This window comes from Pogona vitticeps, chromosome 1, assembly GCF_051106095.1.
Source record: "Pogona vitticeps strain Pit_001003342236 chromosome 1, PviZW2.1, whole genome shotgun sequence".
Taxonomy (NCBI): Eukaryota; Metazoa; Chordata; class Lepidosauria; order Squamata; family Agamidae; genus Pogona; species Pogona vitticeps.
In genome coordinates, this window is record NC_135783.1 from 2,928,578 (window position 1) to 2,949,407 (window position 20,830).

Consider the following 20,830-nt stretch of genomic DNA (forward strand, 5'->3'; position numbering starts at 1 on the left):
CCTCTTCCACTTCCTGTTTTGTCGACATTATTCCCCCCCAAACCCATTTCAGATGCATCACAAGCTCCAGATTCCGAGACTTCAGTTGGCTGTTGAATATCTAACCCTGGCCAGTATGCTGTTGGGAGCCCCAGCGAGAGTGGATTCCTTGAATGAATGGGATTTTCATAAATGTTGACTTTTCATCCAGGAATCGATCAGTTTCAGCCCTCTTGCCAATCCCAGTGGACCAAAGGCTCAACACTTCACTGGGAATAACCATCGGATACTGGCCAGTGCCTTAGACATGTCGCTGAAGATTTGGAAAAAAAAGGGGGGGCATTTGGAGATATTCCTAACGGTAGGTGCACAGTGGCCTGGCTTTGGAGGAATTAGATATCGAATATCAACGTGATGTGAAGCACCTTCCAGGTAAGAGGCTTTCAAAAGAGCCTCTCTGGTGTTTCTCAGGACCTGGGGGTCCCCACGACCTTCCGCACCCCAGGTTTCTCTCACCACTGTGTCCTGGTCGTAGATCTCGATGACAATGATGGGAGGATCATCTCGCATCTCATGGGCTTCCCCGTAGAGCTCCACATTGTCAAAAACCAGCAGCTGATCCCAGGTGGGGCAGAGGGTCTCGTTGAGGACCTGGAACATTGTGGGAAGAGACAAAACCCAGCCCCTCGTTCAGACCTCTGGCCAATTCCCTTCACGTTCCACTGGTGTCTTTCCCAAAGCAGGAACCACTCCGTTCACCTTGAATTTTGCATTACATGTCAGTCTTGCAGGCTCCGCTCTCTGCAATCTCTCCTTCAAATCAGGCTCATTTGGGAAGTCCCCAAGAGCATCCTCTTCCCACCTCCTTTTCTGCAGCTACACCTTTCACCCCTTTGTGCACTTAGGAGCAGTTAAAAACACTTTTATTTAAAATAAGAACGGCTGATGGTTGGATTCCAAAGGATCTCCTGGATGGAGAATGAGTGCAGGGAAATCACCCCAGAGGGAGACCCCAGCTGCAATCCAAGGAGATCTGCAAGTGGGATCTGAAGGCCTTAGGAATGGACCTCAACAGATGGGAAACCCTGACATCTGACCGTTCAGCCTGGAGGCAGGCAGTGCATCACGGCCTCTCCCAATTTGAAGAGACCCTTGTCCAGCAGGCTGAGGCAAAGAGGCAGTCCCAGAAGCAGCAAAATGAGGGAGCTGGACGGGGGACAGACTGTATTTGTCTTCAGGGTAGAAAGGATTGTGTCACTCTCGAATTGGCCTTCTCAGCCACACTAGACGCTGTTCCAAGTCCTCCATACAGAGCACGTGACCATCGTCTCTCGAGACTGAAGGATGCCTACACACTATTTAAGAAGGCATCTTAAAATTACAAATGTCAGTGTTTTTTGTAAGATGGACTAACCTCTAAAGTCCTCAATTGCCTGGATCCAGGCTTTCTCAAGGACCGCATCTCTTCCGGCGAGCTTTCCCTGTGTGGTGGACTGCCTGAGTGGGGTTGTTGTATATTTTTGGGGTTGTTTTTGTTTACCATCTTTTAGCATGGTGTTTAATTCCTTTTAATATTTGTATACTTCTGGTTTCTAGCTTTAAATATTGTCTTTTAGTGACCTAAGTTGCCTTGAGCCCTTTTTAAGGAGAAAGCCAGGGTACAAACAAACAAACCATTAAACAAACAAATAAAATCAAATAAAATGAAGCTCAGCAGACTTTCCTGAGGAGGGTGTTTCCCAGGATCCTCTCCTGCATATATATTTTTAGGGCACCTCTGCCCACAGGATTCAAACCCTGATAAGGATCTCAGTGCAGAAAAAAAGGGTCCTATGGAGACAACTGGGGTTTTAAATCATCCAGAGGCCAGCACCTTTAGGGTTTTAAAAAAACGCTCCCAGAAAGGGACAGGAAGCCCACAGAAGGAATAACCCACCAAGTCCTGTGGCTTCTCAGGACTTCTACCTCTTTTAAGCTGAATAAGTTTGATTTGTCATCAGCTTTCATGGAGTGCAAAGTGTTTTTTTTTTTTAGAGGCATGATCTCTGAGGAGCATCAGAGCGCATTCCTCGGTCTATCCAACCCCGGCTGCAGCTTCTGAGGTGACTCGAAATTTCATCTCCACAGAAGATCATCGGGCAAGACCCATGTCAGGCCGAGATGCGTGTCCCTGTTGGTCCCAGGAGTGGGTTTCAAACCCCTCCCTGATCCCACAGTGGGGCATCGCTGGCTTTCTGTCCTCCGGAGCAGACAGTGTGCAAGCAAGCAGAAATGAGGGCTGGGTGTCATGTGGTGGAGCATTTTAAGTACAGTGGTGCCTCACTTGATGACGTTAATTCATTCAAGCGAAATCGCTGTAGAGCGAAAACTTTGAATGAAATAAAAAAGTCCATTGAAATGCATTGAAAACCGCTCAATGAGTTCCAATGGGCTGGATATCTGCTTGTCCAGCGAAAATCCTCCATACGGCAGCCATTTTTGGGTGCCTGTTAAGTGAAAAATGCCTCCTAAAAACAGCAGGGAGCCATTTTGAGCAGCTGGCGGCCATTTTGAAAATCTGATGATCAGCTGTTTTGATCGCCGTAATGCGAGGAATCGGTTCCCGAAGCAGAGAACCGATCGTCGCAAAGCGAAAAAAACCATTAAAACATCGTTTTGCAATCGCAATTGCAAAAACATCACCGTCAAGCGGATTTGTCGTTATACGGGGTAATCGTTAAGCGGGGCACAACTGTACTGAAAATAAGACGTGAGCATCTTGTCCCCACCGCTCCCCTGCACCCCAGAATCCAAGAGCCGCTGAGGGCTCCACCAGCCCACCAGCCCCCACGTGGTCAACCCCTGAGTTGAGAGTGAAGGGGCCACCCGTCTTACCTCGGTGCATTGGCTCTGGGTGATGAAGAAAACCCGGGCGAAAGGGTCGGAGAGGCCGCTGCTGTCTGCCGCAAACAAGCTCCGGGCTTGGTACATGTGGACGCGTAGCTGGAAGACCTGTTTCTCTGTGAAGGAAAGGACAGGGCAGGAAGAACGGAGGCTGGAGCAGATTTCGGGAGGGAGAGAGGTCGCATCCGAGGGGGGACGGGAGGGAGGCACCGTGATGGGACTTTGGGACACGCCAGCCTTCACGTGTCCAGCCACTTTGTACGCGTCTCTTAGGACCCTGGGAAGGATGCGGCTGCTCCCACAAACCCCCCCACCCCCAAATTTCCCCCCTACAAAAAGGTGGGGCTACCAAAGGCAAGTTCATGTCTGCTTCCTCGTGGCTGATACAAAAAAAGAAATTGGGAGTGGGGAGGCAGGAATGTCTGGGGCTCTTTAAAAGGCGTCAAAATTCCTCCAAGGCTAGAAAAGGACTTTTGGGGGGGTGTCTATATTTCCCCCATTTCAAAAAGCCACCTCTTTCTGGTGTGTGTGGACGTCCCCGGAGCCACTTTCCCTTCCAAGGCTGCCCCCTGAAAAACAAAAACTGAAAGCCAGCTGAAAGGCGGAGCCGCTCAGCATCTCCGGTGGGGTGTCCCAGGGCCGGCCCTGTCGTTGGGCACAGTGAGGCAGCTTCCGCGAGCAGGAAATCACCACCAAGGCCCCCAAGGAATCCCTTGAGTGAGCCTCCGGTGAAAGGGAAGATTCAGCGGCCGGTCCAATGAACGTCGCAGGGGGAACCGTTGGGCCACCATTTTGTCATTGGCCTCAGGCGGCCAAATGCCTTGGGCAGCCCCTGCTTGATCTCACTCCGGAGTGACGGAAGAAGGCCCCCGGCCCCGTGGAAAGCAAGTGGGGGATGCTCTTACTGGTGTAGTGGAGGCTGATGGGGGGAAAGTTTGCGATGCCCTGTCCTCTGGGCAGCTTCCTCTCTTCAAAACCGCAGGGCAGGCCGCTGAGGAAGTCCCTCCGTTGCTTGTTCAGCCCCAGCCACAGGTAGATCTCCATCTTGGCCTGCACGGTCCAGCCGGCCGGGCCAAAGCCCCGTTTCCCAGGCAACTGAGAAGGGAGGAAAGAGGAGCACTGAGCAAAAACCGAGATTCCTTTCTTTGTACCCAGGTTCTCCTTTCTGCCCTTGACCTGAACTCGGGCACCCACACTGCACGCAGGTCTCCATTCAGCGCAGAGCTAAACTGTGGGTTCTCATAACAAGGCCTGGGATATACTTGGTTTGTGGACTACAACTTCCACAATCCACTTATGGGAGTGGCAGTCCCAGAAAAATCAAACTTCCCCCATTTCTGCAGCAGTGTGCAGGACTAGAAGCTTAGATCTGTTTTGTTGTTTCTGAAGAACCTTTTTAAGTGCCAGAAAGGCTAAAATTCACAACCCTGTGCCAAGCTTCAAGGATTTTGACATTTAAAGAGTTTCGTGTTTAGAAATCTATGAAATACTCTTTATTGGTGGCATCCAGATGAGTGGATGAAAAGGCTCCACTTTCCTCACGGCCCGGACTGTGGCTTGGGAGGCTGTTGATGCTCAGGCGCTACCTCTACATTCTGACCATGGGAAGAAAAGGGTGACTCCAACTCTGCAGGGGTGCTTTGAATCCACTCCAGTGTTTACACTGCACTTTATTGGAGTCTCCCAAGGATAGGGCATAAAGTTCAGCACCTGGACAGCTCCTGTAAAGGGCTGACTAAAACCTGGACTGGATTCACGATGCCCCTGAAACTGAAGCCCCTTGACAGCTGCCAGTGGTCAGAGGAAACGGACATATCCTGGGTCAGACTCTTGGCCCAGCCAGCTCAATACTGCCCAATGAGGCTGGTAGCCACGGGCCCTCCAGGTTTCAAGCCAGATCCTCTCCTAGCCTTCTCTGGAGAAGCTGCCTGGGATTAAACTGGGACCTTCGGCAGTGGAAAGGAGGGTCTCCATCACTGAGCTTTGCTCCTCCCCTCAGCTCAAAAAAAGTCATTTCGGGGGAAACTATCGTTCCCAGAATCTGGGGGATTCTGGGAATCGTTGTCCAGCAAGCAACTTTTCCAGGCTCCACCCCTCCCGTGGTTGCTTGGCCTTCGCCAGTTCACAGCCCCACACCCCATGGTGGAGCTTTCAGCCTCTAGAGAAGTTTCACCTGTTGAATGGTGGAGAAACCATCACCTACTGGATTTCTGACAGCCACACAACTCTTCAAGTTGTACAATCCCTCTCCCTCCTTGTCACTCCCAGGGCCAATGGTCAAGGGAGAGCCGGGTTGGCCTCTCAGCAGTTTCATGTTCCCGCCACCCCGCAGCCTTTGCCCCCTGCCCTCCTCCTCTCTCTCTCTCACACACACACATCCTCCCTCCCTCCCTTTCTTAGCCAGCGAACGGGGAAGTTCAGCTCACCCTCAGGAAGACCGTTTTCACTTTCCCGCAGTCTTTGCCCATCTCCTCGTCCACAATAGAGTAGAGGATGTCCTTGGAAGGGATCCGGGCGTAGGCAATGCGCTTGTTGTTGCTGACCATCCAAAGGAAGATGTCCGGGATGCTGTGTTGAGGCTGCAGGGGAAGGACACCGGCAGGAAATGTACCATATTTTTCCATGTATAAGACTATACTTTTGTCTAAAATCTTTAGACTAAAAATTGAGGGTCGTCTTATACATGGAAGTAAGCTGAGGAGAGAAAAAACAAGTGGTGGGGAAAGCAGGGATCAAAGTGATCCTGCAGGGTTTTGATCCTTGCTTTCCCCTCCACTTGCTAAGCCTTAGCAAAAGGAAAGCAGGGATCAAAGTGCTGCAGGATCGCTTTGATCCCTGCTTTCCCCTCTGCTTGCTACATCCCATGGGGCTTAGCAAAGGAGGGGTCGAAGGCTCAAAGCAATCCCATGGCTGTATAAGGGGGAAAGGAATCAAAATGATTGTGCAGTCGTGGGACTGCTTTGATCCCTTTCCCCCTCCTTTTGCTAAGCTCCGCGGGGCTTAACACAAAGGGAGAAACCAGGGATCAAAGCTATCCTGCAGCACTTTGATCCTTTTAACCCTACATCTGCTAAGCCCAACTTAGATTTCTTAATTTTGGGTTAGAAAAGTGGGGGGCATCTTATACATGGGGACGTCTTATACACGAAAAAATACGGTAAGTATCTTAGAGGAGCCGGATTAGGCCCAAGAGGGAGTCCTCTGGGCCAGCACTCTGTTCGCACGGGGCCGATCCGATGCCCTGGGAAGAAACCCAGAGGAGCTCCCCATCCTGCTCTGGCTTCTTAGCAACTGAGACACACAGAAGGAGGGAAGGTCAGGATCTGACCGCAGTAACAGACTGCCTGAAAAATCACCACAGAGGCTGCAGTGAGATCTTGACAACACGGTTGGTTAGACAGACGGGCCTCACCACAGCTGCTTCTATGATTTCCCTTACATGCACAGTAATGTGGATCGGATCCTGACCAAAGACAGAGAAAGTGGAAGAACCAAAGCCAATTTTTTCCTTGACCACCGTCAGGTAAGACTCTGGTTATTTGCAGGACGACAGAGTTTGTAACTGAAAATATCATCAACTGTTATTAGACTCATTCAATATTTAGAGAAATAATAATATAATAATATTTTGAGAAAACCTACACTAAAAAAAAAAAAAGTCCAGGAATACACGCTTGGACTGCCTCATAGCAACCGGTAAGAACCAGAGCAGATCTTTGGTAAAGCGAATGGCTCCTAATTGCTCGTTCAACCGACCCCCAAATCCTTTCTGTTACAGCAGGGACCCCTCATTCCTGGGGGATGATATTTCTCTGCCAGCATCTTGCAGGGAAGCTGGAAGACAGCAGATAAACCCTAAGAGAGAAGGTCTCAGCCCACGCTCCTCTGAACGTCCTGCGCTTTGGAGCCCAAGCGCCCTCCCAACCCACCGAGCAGGGTTCAAGGTCGGTATGAATGAGCCAAGCCTCCACCTCACCTCGTCAGCCAGGAACCGCAGCTTCTGCAGGAAGTTCTGAGACTGCTTCAGCTTGTCCCGGATGGTGGTTTTCTTCACTTGGGAGCGCATGGTCTTCGCCTGCTGGCCCATGGTCTCCTGCATGGTATCGGGTACAAGAGGGAGGGAGAGTCACCACATGGAGACACTCTACGGGGCACAGGAGATGAGAACATGCACGGCAGTGACTAGAGTCGGAAGAGTTACCGTATTTTTCGCACCATAAGATGCACTTTTTCCCCACAAAATAGGAGGGTGGAAAGTCTGTGCGTCTTATGGAGCGAAGAAAACAGATCATATTTTCCTGTTTTCTTCTCCTAAAAAATTGGTGCGTCTTATGGAAAGGTGCGTCTTATGGAGCGAAAAGTACTTTCTCTGAGCAAGGGGACCGAGTTCCTCCATCAGCCTGGAGTCATCTCTCCTTCCAAAAAATACTTTTCTAGGTTGGGGCCTTGACTCAGTCTTCCTGCCCCATAAAATGGGAATCCTTGTGTGAACACGGTGCATCCCGCCAAGGTCTAGGCATGGACAGCATCCTCCTGGAAAGGGGGCTGTAACGGAAAAGACGTCTCCTCCTTTTCCTCCTAGAACAACGTGGATCTGATGCGGGGAGTGATCTGTCTGGCTGAAAGGTGTGGCCCCTTTTAGGAACAAAGGATTCAGACCGAGCAATGCAGTTGTTGAATTACAAGCACAACCTAGCCTGTAATCCAAAATTTAAAATCTCTGAATTCTCATGGGTATCAATGGGAGAGATGACAGGGTGAGCTTAGCTCCCTTTGACTGAAATCAAGGGCTCAGGAGCAATTGACGGCAGTTTAATGGAAGACACCTTATATATATATATGTATGGGGATGGGGCCAAGCCCACAACTAGCACTGCCTTCATCAGTTCCTTCTGATGGGTGCTGATGAAATCCACTGCTTCTTGTCTTGCCAGAGTGAAGATCACCAGCAGCAGCTATTAGCAGCTCACCCTGTAAACACGTCAAAAGCTTATCCGTGAGTCCCTCTCCTCCAGTACCACATAGACCTCCTCCAGAGTCCTGTGTTCCAGTTCTGGACACCATAGTTTAATAAGGATGCTAACAAACTGGAACAAGTTCAGAGGAGGGCGACAAGGATGATCAGAGGGCTGGAAACGAAGTCTTATGAGGAAAGGCTGAAAGAATTGGGCAGGTTTAGCCTTGAGAAAAGAAGACGGAGGGGAGAAAAGATAGCCCTCTTCAAAGACTTGAAAAGGATGTCATCCGGAGAAGTGGCAGGATCTGTTCTCAAGGGTAGACCTTTGGTCTAGATGGGCGGGACAGAAATCCAATAAATAAATAAATCATATAAATAAACCATCCCATAGTGCATGACAGGAAATAATGGCTTTCAGCTGCAGGAAGCCAGGTTTCGGCTGAAGATCAAGAAAAACTTCCTAACTGTTAGAGCAGTACAGCAATGGCATAAATTACAGGAGGTGTTGAGCGCTCCATCTCCGGAAGCATTCAAGAGAAAATGGGGCAACTCTTTGCCAGATTCGCTTCGGCTTGGATTCCTGCCTTGAGCAGGGGGTTGGATTCGATGAGGCCCCCTTCCGGACTCCATCGTTCTATGATTCCACGAGGTGAGGCACTCACCAGTTCCCGCATGCAGGCTTTCAGCCTCTCGCGATCCAACCGTGTGCGCGTCGACTGGTTCTGGTCTTTGTTCGCAAGGGTCACAAACCGCCTGGGAAAGAAGACAGAACGGGGTGCCTGTGAAAACTCAAAGGAAGGAGAAGGTGGGTGGAGGATCGGGCATCCACGTAAGAGTTAAGCGTTCCCATCACCGACTGGAGCACCTTTTGCGTGGATTCGGCCGAAACTCGCCGTTGCTCCTTCCACAAATTCTAGAGGAGGCCTGCAACCCTAAACTTAATTTCTATGGGCATTAGGTAAAAATTAGCCTGGAATAAATTACTTGGGCAAAACTAGCTGGTTGGAGAGGAAATACAAGAAGACATGCTCGGCTTTTGAGAGGAAACTCGTACACCTTGTCAACAGACCCAGTTGGAAGGGAGAAGGTGGATCTGTGACGCATACAAGAAGAATCTTAGACCTTTACATCCAAGTGCTGGTAAATGTGTGGTCCTCCAGATGCAGTTCGACTCCAGGCCCCATTAGCCCCAGCCTCACCAATGGTGAAGTCTGATGGAAACTGCAGTCCACCAACATCTAGAGGGCCTTGAGGTTCCCAACCCATTTTAAACACACCCTAACAAGCTGGGTCTCCCCCTGTCCACTCTCTCCATCATCCCCAGTGCTCTCCAAAGAGCACAAGGAAACAGTCAAAGTCCTTGAACCTTATTAAATTCCTCCTTTACCAGCCTAAATATATAAAAAAATAATTGTACTCCTTTTGATACTTTTTTAAAAAAATTCCACCCCAAAAGGGAGTGGAGACCTGTGTGAGATAGTTACAACTGCAATGTATCACGGTTGCGACCTCGACTTCCAAGCGTCCCTACATATAAACTTTTTGATTTACGAACAGCTCCATTCGCAAAAATTGGCATCGACTTGCAAACAGAGCCTCGACCTACGAATGAGGTTGAGGCTCCGTTCTCAAGGCAATGCCATTTTTTTTACGAACGGAGTGATCGGCGTCTTCGGAGGTCTCAAAGGGCTTTCCCCCCCGACATCGGAGGAAACCGTTTGATACCTTTTTTAAATGCTGGAATGGATTAATTCCATTCCCATGCATTTCAATGGAAAATGGTACTTCGATTTACGAACTTTTCGATGTACGAACACTGTTCCAAAATGGATTAAGTTCGTAGATTGAGGTACCGCTGTACAAGATGAAGCTATCAGAACTAGCCAGTAGGGGGAACCAGAGACCATGCTATGTATAGTATAATAGTGTTTGAGATAATCTGTGTTTTTCAGCATCGGTGGGGGGAGAGACCTTTGAACTTTGAACGCATCTGCCTGATGGGAAGGGGAGCAGAACTTCTGCTCTTTCCAGTTCTCGGCTGGCCTTTCTCTAAGCCGGAGCGTAACTGACTCACAGGCATCCACTGCTCAGCTCTTCCAAGACCCCTCGGAGTCGGCGTTCCGGGTGAGGCTTCTCCGTCTTAATCATCTCGTGCACATCGTTCAGGCCTTCTTCCTGCAAGATCAGGATGGAACCCTTTTTAGCCTAGGAAACCAGCAGTGACCGGTGCCTATCTGATATTTTCAGAAATGGGGAAGGGTTTTTGGGGGGGTTCTAAGGGAAAGAGGAGAAGGGGATGACGGAGGACGAGACGGATGGACAGGGTCATCGAAGTGACTGACATGAATTTGACCAAACTCCGGGAGGCAGTGGAAGACAGGAGGGCCTGGCGTGCTCTGGTCCATGGGGGTCAGGAAGAGTCGGACAAGACTTAACAACAACTAAGGGACCAAAGCTCCCAGAATCCCAGAAGCAACAGCTCACATTGGCTCTGGGATTATGGGAGACGTCGTCTGAAAGACCCCACCAATGTTTCCTGTCTCTGGACCTCTTGGGAGACTCTTCCTGTCTCCTTGCCGCCAACCCTCTTACCAGCTTGTCCGCAATCTTGTCCATGATGTTGGAGTTGTAAAGGCGTCGCCTCTGGTCCTGCCACCAGCTCTTGATGTAAATGCACGGCTTCTTGTCGAAATACGCCAGGTGGAAATAGTTCCTAAAAAGAACCGGAGGAAACCAACCCTAAGCTGTGGTTCTTCTTTCCTCCTGCAGTTGTAAAACGTGGCCCCCTCCATCTCTTTTGCGAACAGGCAAGGAAGACATGCTGGCTGGAGAGCTCAGTGGTTTAGGCATCCGGCCGAAGAGCCAGAGGTTGGGAGTTTGATTCCCCCACTTGGACCTCCAGGGAGAAGAGCCAGCCTGGGTGGCCTTGGGCCAGCTGCACAAGTAATCCGAGGGCACCCCCAGAAGAAGTGGACGGTAAATCGCTTCGGAGTATTCACAGCAGTTAGAAAACCCTGAAAAGGGTTGATATAAGTCAGAATGGACTTGACGGCACATGATTATGAAGGGACTGCTGGATAGCTCAGTGAGTTAGGAATCTGGCGGTTGGGCCTTCTGAGAGTAGAGTCAACCTGGATAGCCTTGGGCAAGCTGTACAAGCCCAGGGTGACCCCAGAAGAAGGGAAACCACTTCTGAGCCCTCTCTACCTGGGAAACCCTGGAAAGAGTCACCATAAGTCAGAACTGACCTGACAGTATACCGTTATTCATATTATCAAGGCACGGTAGACACCGTAGGTGTCAAGAATGGCAAGAAATGGCAGAGGGACCACATCCATGCATTCGCTATTGTGGGGCATTCAGGAAACGGACACGGGACTTCTTCTTCCCACGCTAGGGCCCTCCCGATCTCCCCCTTTCTCTCCTCTCTTGGATCTGAGACGGCAAAGAGTGGGGGTGGGGGTGGGGGTGGGTAAAGATAAAGGTAAAGGTTCCCCTTGACAATTTTTGTCCAGTCGTGTTCGACTGTAGGGGGCGATGCTCATCCCTGTTTCCAAGCCATAGAGCCAGTGCTTTTGTCTGAAGACAATCTTCCGTGGTCACATGGCCAGCGCGAATAGACACGTAATGCTGTGTCCTTCCCACTGTGGTGGCACCTATTGATCTACTTGCATTGGCATGCTTTTGAACTGCTAGGTTGGTGAGGAGCTGGGACAAAGCGACAGGCGTTCACTGCGTCACGTGGATTCGATCTTACGACTGCTTGGTCTTCTGACCCTGCAGCACAGGCTTCTGTGGTTTAGCCCGCAGCGCCACCACGTCCCTGCGGCGCCACCACATCCCTGCAGGGTTGAGGGGGAGTGATGGGAACCTAGAAGCAGAGCTTCGCCGCTGGATCAGACCCAAACAACCCTCTTACTCCAGCCTCCTGCTTCCCAAAGGAAGCCAACCCGGGTTTGAAGGCCACCGCCCTGTAAGTGGTTGTGCGGACAAAAATGGGTATTCTGTCTTTGGAAATGGATTGATCGCAGCTCTCAGGGGCTTCTCCTCTTCCTCCATCTGGCTGCCTCCTCCAGTTTCTTCCCCCAGCTCGACTTTGGAAGCCCCCATGAACATAGGCAAGGGCTGGGGGGAAACCATGGACCCCCGTCACTCGGGCACAATGAATGGCCTCCCCTCCACCTGCTTTCAAGCCAGTAGGCAGAATCCTGTGCGTGCCATGTAACTTCCAGTCCCATCCTCACTGGTCAGCCGCGAGCAAGCCACCTCCATCTGACCTGCCTTTCAGGGCTTCTGGGAGAGTAACAGGGAAGGAACTCGGGTGAATTCCAAACCGAGCTTTCTGGGTTAGAGTCGCAGGTATCGGAGAGGGAAGGACGGGCAAGGAAGATGGACTAATAGTTGTTAAATTTTGACCTCTTTTGACATTTTAGGCCCTGTCTTCCCCATCCAAGGCGCCTTGAAGGGTTGTGGATTACCGTTTCAGCCAGAGCCCTGCTCCTTCAAGGAAGGATGGGCATTGTAGTCTGACACATCTGGAGGGAGCTGGGTTGTAGAGGGCTTCCTTAGCCGTTCTAAGGCACAGCATTGAGCTGTAACTTAATGGCTGCAGGGAAAGGTGCAAAAAGCGGTGTTTGCTGGACTGTTGCGAATCTTTGCGGCTGAAAACAATTCACTCCTTTCTGTGCCATTTCTGTTACTCTGTCGGAGACCTCCGACAGCCCCTCAGGAGAGCCGGCAGCTCCTCTTCCCTCATAAACATTCACGGTCGTAAGATGCAAAGGCAGGTGGCAGCCGAAATGGCTCTTGGCCAGATAATCCACAGCTCTTAGCCATCCTAGGTGCTTCTGAGTTTAGAAGCTGTCTATCCCTAAATATAGGGACGTGGTGGCACTGCAAATTAAACCACAGAAGCCTCTGTGCTGCAAGGTCAGAAGACCAGCCATCGTAAGATTGAATCCACGCAATGGAGGGAGCTCCCATTTCCTGTCCCAGCTCCTGCCAACCTAGCTGTTCGAAAGCATGTAAAAACGCGAGTAGATAAAGAGGTACCACCTCGGTGGGAAGGTCATGGCGTTCCATGTCTATTTGTGTTGGCCACGTGACCACGGAAATGGTCTTTGTACAAAAACACTCACTCTACGGCTTGGAGACAGGGATGAGCACCACGCCCTAGAGTTGGACACGACTGGACAAAATGTCAAGGGGGACCTTTACCTTTACCTATCCCTAAATATCTGATGGTAGCAGCAGTGGGGTGGCCAAGAGTGAGTTAAGGCAATTGACTTGTCCTCCCAGAGGTATCTGCCTAGCAAGCAACAGGACAGAGATTTGAAAGGGTTACATTTTTGGGACTAAAACCTACCCACAATGGCCAGGGGATTCTGGGCGCTCTAGCCCAGAAATGTAATTTTTACTGACCACTGTGCTGGAGACTGGATGTTGAGTTACCCAGACTTCAACATTTGATCCAGCCAGGTTCTGTTTATGTTCTTCGGTAAATAAAGCATCTTAAACCAGTAGTCCCCCAACCTTGGGTCCCGAGATGTTCTTGGACTACAGCTCCCAGAAGCCTTCCTCCCTAGCTGTGATGGCCAGGATTTCTGGGGGTGGTAGTCCAAGAACATCCGAGTCAGGAAGCCCTTATCTAAACGGAAAAAAAGGACCACTGGCCCTTCACAGAAATCCATTGAGTTTCATAAAATCCCTTCTGCTCGGTGTAGAGTAGCCAAAGCACAGCTTGGAAAAGTTAGTTTTTGGACCGCAGAAAGCCCACGGTAAAAGAGGGAATCTGGGGGGTGGTGGTGGTAATGGAGCCACGGGAAGTTAGCTTTCCAAGCCTTGATCCCAAAGAGGGGAGAGGCGGGAATCTTTGTCCTCACCTCTGAACCAAAAAGTGGGGAAAGGAAGGGAATGGCAACCAACCCAAGGCTCTCCCTCCTTCTCCTTCCTCTCCGACAACCAGGATCTCCACCTGGGCCAAATTCACTTGCCTGTCGGTGATCAGAGGCTTCAGAGGGGGAGACGTGGAGACGGACACAAACTCTCCATCATCCACTCCCTCCTCGTCGCTTTCGTTCTGCAGCAGCTCGGATTCCTCCTCATTGCCATCTCCGCTGTCTTTCTTCCTCCGGATGGGGGGCCTGGAGGGCCCGTCAATCTCATTGCCGTAGTTGCCTAGGAAAGGAGAAAAGGAGCCACAGGGGTGTTGGGGAAACCTGAACGCTGGAGGGTGGGGTGACGCTTCGGCAAACCCTACTCCGGGTGCCAAATCCTGGACAGCGTCACGCAGACGGCACACCCCTTTCGCAGACGGGTCATCCCATCCTTTAAGAAAACGTTCCCCCCTCTCCACCTGGATACAAACCTATCGTGACCTCAAAGTTGATAGGCTTGTCTCCATTCTTCCGGTCAATCATGGTGGCCTCCAGGAAGGACCCAAAGAGAAAAAACTCCTCCATCTTGCCAGTGCAGTTCTGTAGGATGGAATACAAACCCGGAGGTTGCTGCAGCTCACAGGGGCATAGCGCTACGCCGAGCTGTTACCACGAGCCCTTCTGGTTGACCCCCGTCTACCAGAGATGTTGGCAAGTCTGTTGACCCAAAAAACTAGTCCGAAACAAGCTCCCCCCCCCCAGAAAGAAGGGAAAGGTAAGTGGGTTCTGCATCAAGAGTGGAATCTGAGTTATTGAAAACAACAAAAACCTTGAGTTGGGTCACTCGTGTGACTTAAATCTAACTTGACCGTGGGACCCGTGGATCGCGTCCCCATCCTTGCCGTCTACCATGGATGCCACTAGCTTCTTCCAAGGTGTCAGGAAAGAGAACACGCTTAGCTTGTCTCCTGAGCAACTTTCTTAACGTGGTAGTAGCAGGAGACAAAGGCACCCACACCCCACACAGAGAGGGGCAGCACTATCTAGCGCAAAATGACTTCTCCCGCACTGAGACATAGGTCCCTCAAATATCCAGAAGCATCCATCTTTCCCCCTGTCTCTATCAGGGACTTGACATGTTTAGATTTCTGTTAATTTCCAGAACCTCCCCATGGCCTCCAGGACTTTAAAAAAAGTCACAATGACCAAACAGTTGAATCCAGAGCCTCCCGAATCAGCATGGATGGGCAATGGAAAGTATTCAGGACCGTCAAAGCTCAAAAAACAATGATGGCCAGATTCCCATGGTTGAAGTAAGCTTCCATGAGGAAATCCACTCAAGTCCCGGAAGCCACATGCTGCTCCTTGACAAAGGGACCCGAAGCCTTCTTGGGGCCCAGGCACCTCCTGAACGAGTCGCCGTAACGGGCCACCGAGACTGGCAAGACTTTCCTGACGCAAGCCGAAATCAGCAAGAGAATTCAAGCAAGGAATCCCCATCCTAAGGGAAGTTCTGCGAGTCGTCCTCTAAAAAAAGAAGTTTCTCCCAGGTCTGCATACGGGAATGCCATTACGGCGACATCTCCTCGCCATTAGGTTTCCCATGGTCAGATCGTTATTTCAAGCACCAGCCTATTTATTTATTTATTTTAATCAATCCAGTTTGGTTCAGAACGGCATTCCCCTGTGAAGAAAATTAGTATCTTTTGCAGGGAAACCATGGGAAATGGTTCCATTGGGGGGAAAGACAAAGTTTCCCTTAAGGTGGCAACAGAAGACCTGCAAACCCATGTTGGGGAGCTGTCCATCATAAATGTACAGTATATACTGTACAATTATATGGCATGAGAAAATAATAAATTTAAATGAAGAAACATTTATTTATTCAACCAGCCCCAATCAAACAGACTCAATTGGCTCAGAAAACTTCAGAGGGTTAGATTCTGAGTAAAAACTTTTAATGAAACAGCGAAGGATCAAGCTTTTTGACACTATTTATTCTAATAAACACTATTTCAAGCTTTAGACAAGGAAAACACGTCTTGTCAACTTCAGGATCCCAAGTGGACCTTTTTACTTGGAAGATCAACCTGGTGAAGTTTTATGAGCCGATTCAGTTTGTGTGACTGGGATTGGTCAACTTGTTCTATGATGCTCCAAGAAAGCAGAAACGTATTAATTAATTAATTAATTAATTAATTAATTAATTCATTCATTCATTCATTCATTCATTCATTCATTCATTCATTCATTTTAAAATATTTTTATCCCTCCCTTCTCCTTGAAAAGAACCCAAGGCAGCTTAAATTAATAAAAAGTATATATTTAAAAAGCTGAAAGTAGCTTATTGAGTTAAAGTATACTAACCTACATTAACTAACCTACGTTAAGTCATGGGAGGGGTGATTATACGCTCAAGCCCTTGAAAGTAACGATCCTGGGATCCATTTAGATTGGGGAAATGGGTTATCGCAATGCTAATCTCCCGAGAATCCAGAGCCTTGTCAAAAGGTTTTTTGGCGACGCTAAAAATCCAAAAGTATAAATAAGTTAGATTTTGCCCTGTTTGGACTGAGACGAGACACACAGATTTTGTTGTTCACACACAGGGGAAGAGAATCTTTGCCGGGAGGGCTAAGAATAATGTAATTTGATGCGACAGATTTAGAAGTGTGATGCTTTGCTATGTTCCTCTTGCTTTTGTAATATCTAAAGAAACTAAAAAGATTTTAGTTTGTCATCTATTTAGTATTCTAAATAGATTTTGAGTCACTTTCTAAAGCGACTCATGTGAGAGGTTACGCATGTTCGTTTTTCGACGCAGAAGACCTTCAGATATTCCTCCGTGGAATCCGACCACGCAGGAGACTTACGTCGGCGACAGGTGTGGCCATTTCGACTTGGACTTCTGTGGAACTGGTGAGTTCCGGATTGCTGGTGTCCAGGATCTCCACCGCCAGGCTGAGGAGCAGGCGGGCCCGGAAGGAGACCCCCTCGCCGAGCCCCTCGTTCAAGTCCTGGTGCTCATCCATCAGGGTGTAATTGCGGGTGGAGCCGTACATGTTCACCCAGGCTGGGCCAAAGGTGGGCAGGTAACCTTGGAAGAATAACAAGAGCAGGGCGCTCGAAGACAAGTTCGTTTCAAAGACTCAAACAAGAAACAGTCACACAGTTCGTTTAAAACTCCTTTTCCTACCCCACCCCGCATTTTGGACTACAAATCCCATTGGCCATGCTGGCTCGGAGATTTGGAGAGTTACAGTCCAAAACAGAGCTAGGCACAAGCTGAACTACGGACTGAAAGAAACCATGAATGATGCTGGTTCGTCATTTAATTCGGGGATCCTGTTTTGCTGGAGGGGGGGACGAAACACCAATTTCCCCCCCACTCACCGCTTTGTGGTTTTTTTTTTTAGCAAAATGGATTTGCTGCCCCCTTCCCGCTGTACCCCCCCATCGCCTCCCTACTGGGTGCTGTTGTCTCCTCTCCTTGGTCCTCCTCCACCAACATCACCACCTGGGAGCGCAAATGCGCTGAGACAGACCGTCTCTGGAAGGGATACCGGGCGTTCTTCATGCAGCCATGAAGAATGAAGAGCATCAGGTGGCAGGACCAGGGAGAGAGTCAATGGGGGGGGGGCAGCGGGAAGGGGGCAGGCAGGTGGCCGAGGGGGTAGAGGCGTTAGGTTCCCCCTCCCGCTAGCACGACTCAGGGCAAAATGGATCATGAACTGGTTCTTTTTCCCCAGGGTATTTATTTATTTATTGGATTTCTATCCTGCCCATCTAGACCCAAGGTCTACTCTGGTTGTTTTACAAATTTAAAACCAATAAAACCAATAAGCCTATATTATAAATCCAAGATGGCAAAAGTATAAGAAATTAAGATACAGTGGGAGGGAAAGCCTGCCCAAATAGCCAGGTTTTTTAAATTTATTCCTGAAGACATCCAGAGAGGGAGCCAGGTGGATCTTCACGGGCAAGTGGTTCCAGAGGCGAGGGGCCACTGCCAAGAAGGCCCGGTTCCTCATTCTTTCCTTCCGGACCTCCCTCAGCGTGAGGCCCCTCAGCCACCCGGCCTGGCTGGAACGAGTCACTCTGGCAGAACTGGGGGGGGGGAGAAGGCGCTCTGCCAGCTATCGAGGTCCTAAATCATTTAGGGCTTTATACGTCATTGTTAGGACTTTGAAATCGATGCAGAAACAAATGGGCAGCCAATGCAAGGCGGCCAGCGTGGGGGGAAATCTCTTGCTACCTTTTCACCCCTTTAAGAAGTCTGGCCGCTGCATTTTGTACCATCTGGAGTTTCCGCATCAGCCTCAAAGGCAGCCCCATGTAGGGCGCATTGCAGTAGTCTAATCTTGAGACTACGAGTGCAGTTCATGGGTAGCAACGAACCACAAACCAGCCTGATTTGTCCTTTTTTCCAGTTTGGAACATTGACTCAAACTCTCTTTTCTTATCACTGGAAGTCACTGCGTCGGGTCCTGCCCTCTGGAGTTACGGAAAAACAAGCCAGGCCCATCGCCCACGTGGAAAACACTTCAGACACAGAAAGACGGCTCTCGTATCCTCTCTTTTCCACCCATTTCTATGGTTTCCTTTACCATCTGACAAGAGAACCACTGGGCATCCCAAGCTTTCTCTTTCGTATTGTTCCCAAACCTCTGCCAACGAAGGGGGATGACAGGGAAGGAGAAGGAGCCTTCACAGCATCCTTACAGACCCCACACGATGAAAAAGAATGTCCTTCCCTCTCTTCTAAGGTACCGTATTTTTCGCTCCATAAGATGCACCTTTCCATAAGACGCACCAATTTTTTAGAAGAAGAAAACAGGAAAATATAATCTGTTTTCTTCACTCCATAAGACGCACAGACTTTCCATCCCCTGTTTTGTGCGGAAAAAAGTGCGTCTTATGGTGCGAAAAATACGGTAACTTGAGGTGGGACTCAGCCACGACTCCAGCCCCCTCTCGCCTCACCTTTGTCCCCTTCATTGGAGATCTTCCTCAAGTCGATAAAGTGGGTCCCGATGGCCACGTCGTTGACCTTGTCAGAGTCACGGATCTGGACCTTGATGCGCTTGCACAGCGGGGGGAACATCTCCGTGAAGACAATCTGCTCATTCCACAAGGGCTCGTAGCTGCTCTTCTGGACTGAAGTTTTACCCTGAGCAGATGTTGCAAAAGCAGAATTCAGAAGACCAAGAAAGGCCCAGGTGGGACGCAACCTCCAGGTCCACCCAATTGGACATTGGGTCTCCAGCCACGGAGGACCAGGAAGCCAACAAGCAGCTGCTGTATAATCACAGCCAATGGTGATTTAGAGATACGCCTCCGAGCCCACCTTCCAGGGTTCACGAATCCACCTACCTTCTGGCCTGCGAAGACGACCTGAACGTAGGGATCCACCAGATCTTTGTTCTCCCCAATGAGAGCCTTCTTCACGTTGGCCATGATGCTGGTGTTCATGCGTGGAAGGCCTTCCGCACGATAAATCTTGATATAGAAACGGGCCCACTGCCTCTCGGCAGGCACTCCGTCGGGGAGAAGCAAGTTCCTGCAAGATATAGGAGTGGAATGATGATGATGATAAGGGGGTGATTTCTTTTAGACACTCCTTCTCATCTCTAAACCAGTTCCCCCCCCCATGTAGTGCCCCTGGGTATGTTAGATTACCGTATTTTTCGCTCCATAAGACTCACCTTTCCATAAGACGCACCAATTTTTTAGGAGAAGAAAACAGGAAAATATAATCTGTTTTCTTCTCTCCATAAGACGCACAGACCTCCCGGAAAAAGTGTGTCTTATGGTGCGAAAAATACGGTACATCTCCCCTCTCTCCCAGGAAGGAAAAAGGAACAAGACTATGCCAATAGGGCACAAATGGGGAGAAAACATAGCATGCAGTGGGGGAGGAGGTGAGGTCCTGCTGAAGATTTTGCAACCTCACATGCTGCCTTTAGTAGGTTTGGCTGCGAGGGTCTTTTCTGGGCTAGAGTACCCATCAGTCTGTCTAGCACTAAACAATCGTTCCTTCTTCCTTGCCTCTGGATTCAAAGAGAGCCCTGACTCTCTGCTCTGTGCCTTATTGCACCTCAGCAGTCTGTTGGAAGTCAGTGAGTTTGTTGAAGTCTGTTGTTGAAAGTCTTTCACATTTGCCAGTTTGCTGTTTAATCGGTTTAATAGTAAGTAAAATATACTTACTGGGAAGGGGAGAGAGAAAGAAAGGATGGAAGGAAGAGAGAGAGAGAATGAAAGAGAGAGAAAACGAATGAACGAAAGAACAAAAGAGAGAAAGAGCGAGAGCAAGAAGGAGAAAAGAGCGAAAGAGAAAAGAATGAGAGAGAAAACGAACAAACGAATGCACGAATGAATGCACAAACGAATGCACAAAAGAATGAATGAATGAACAAATGAAAGAAAGAAAGAAAGAAAGAAAGAAAGAAAGAAAGAAAGAAAGAAAGAAAGAAAGAAAGAAAGAAAGAAAGAAAGAAAGAAAGAAAGAAAGAAAGAAAGAAAGAAAGAAAATGACCCACCCGGATATAAAGAGCACCAAAGGCCGGGTACATTTGATGTCTCCACACCAGGGTTGCCTCATTGCCAAACTGCACTTAAAGCCCTTCAGTCTAAACCCAGTGATCGGTCCCAAGTACAGTGGTGCCTCGCACAACGATGTTAATTGGTTCAAAAAAAAAAAACGTTCTGTGAAACATCGTTCTGTGAAACACCATTTCCCATAGAAATGCATTGAAAACCCGTTAATCCGTTCCAATTGGAATGGATTGCCGTCCTTAAGCGAAAATCCCCATAGGAAACATCGTTGAGGGAAACGCGGTTCCCCAATTGAAATGCATTGAAGCCGACTCAATGCATTTGAATGGGTTTGTGAAGTCCCTTTTCGCTCCTGTAAAAGTGCCTTAAACTGTTTGAAACCTGTTTTAAATGCTTGGCATCGATAGTCCAGCTTGTGAAACATATGCAAACTTAATTTGTTGTTGTTCCGAGGCGTCCTTAATTTTTGGTGATTTTTTTGTTTTCTCCATTGAAAGCCATTGGACAGTCTGTCCAATGGCTTTCAATGGAGAAAACAAAAAATCACCAAAAATTAACGAAGACTCAGAACAACAAAAGT

The 20,830-nt window shown here is 49.2% G+C and overlaps 1 protein-coding gene across 6 annotated transcripts in view; it reads right to left on the reverse strand.

The window, feature by feature from the left end:
* Window positions 1-20,830, reverse strand: part of OTOF (otoferlin) — a 156,907-nt gene that overhangs the window by 35,354 nt on the left and 100,723 nt on the right. For all 6 annotated transcript variants that reach the window (XM_078381484.1, XM_078381482.1, XM_072986239.2 and 3 more), the window contains 13 exons: window positions 19,069-19,255; window positions 18,679-18,865; window positions 16,569-16,792; window positions 14,187-14,295; window positions 13,813-13,996; window positions 10,412-10,532; window positions 9,894-9,994; window positions 8,482-8,572; window positions 6,839-6,955; window positions 5,289-5,441; window positions 3,768-3,957; window positions 2,854-2,978; window positions 496-630 (listed from right to left, as the gene is read on the reverse strand). In XM_078381484.1, coding sequence (XP_078237610.1) covers window positions 496-630; window positions 2,854-2,978; window positions 3,768-3,957; window positions 5,289-5,441; window positions 6,839-6,955; window positions 8,482-8,572; window positions 9,894-9,994; window positions 10,412-10,532; window positions 13,813-13,996; window positions 14,187-14,295; window positions 16,569-16,792; window positions 18,679-18,865; window positions 19,069-19,255 — 1,924 coding nt within the window. The remainder of the gene's footprint in view (window positions 1-495; window positions 631-2,853; window positions 2,979-3,767; window positions 3,958-5,288; window positions 5,442-6,838; window positions 6,956-8,481; window positions 8,573-9,893; window positions 9,995-10,411; window positions 10,533-13,812; window positions 13,997-14,186; window positions 14,296-16,568; window positions 16,793-18,678; window positions 18,866-19,068; window positions 19,256-20,830) is intronic.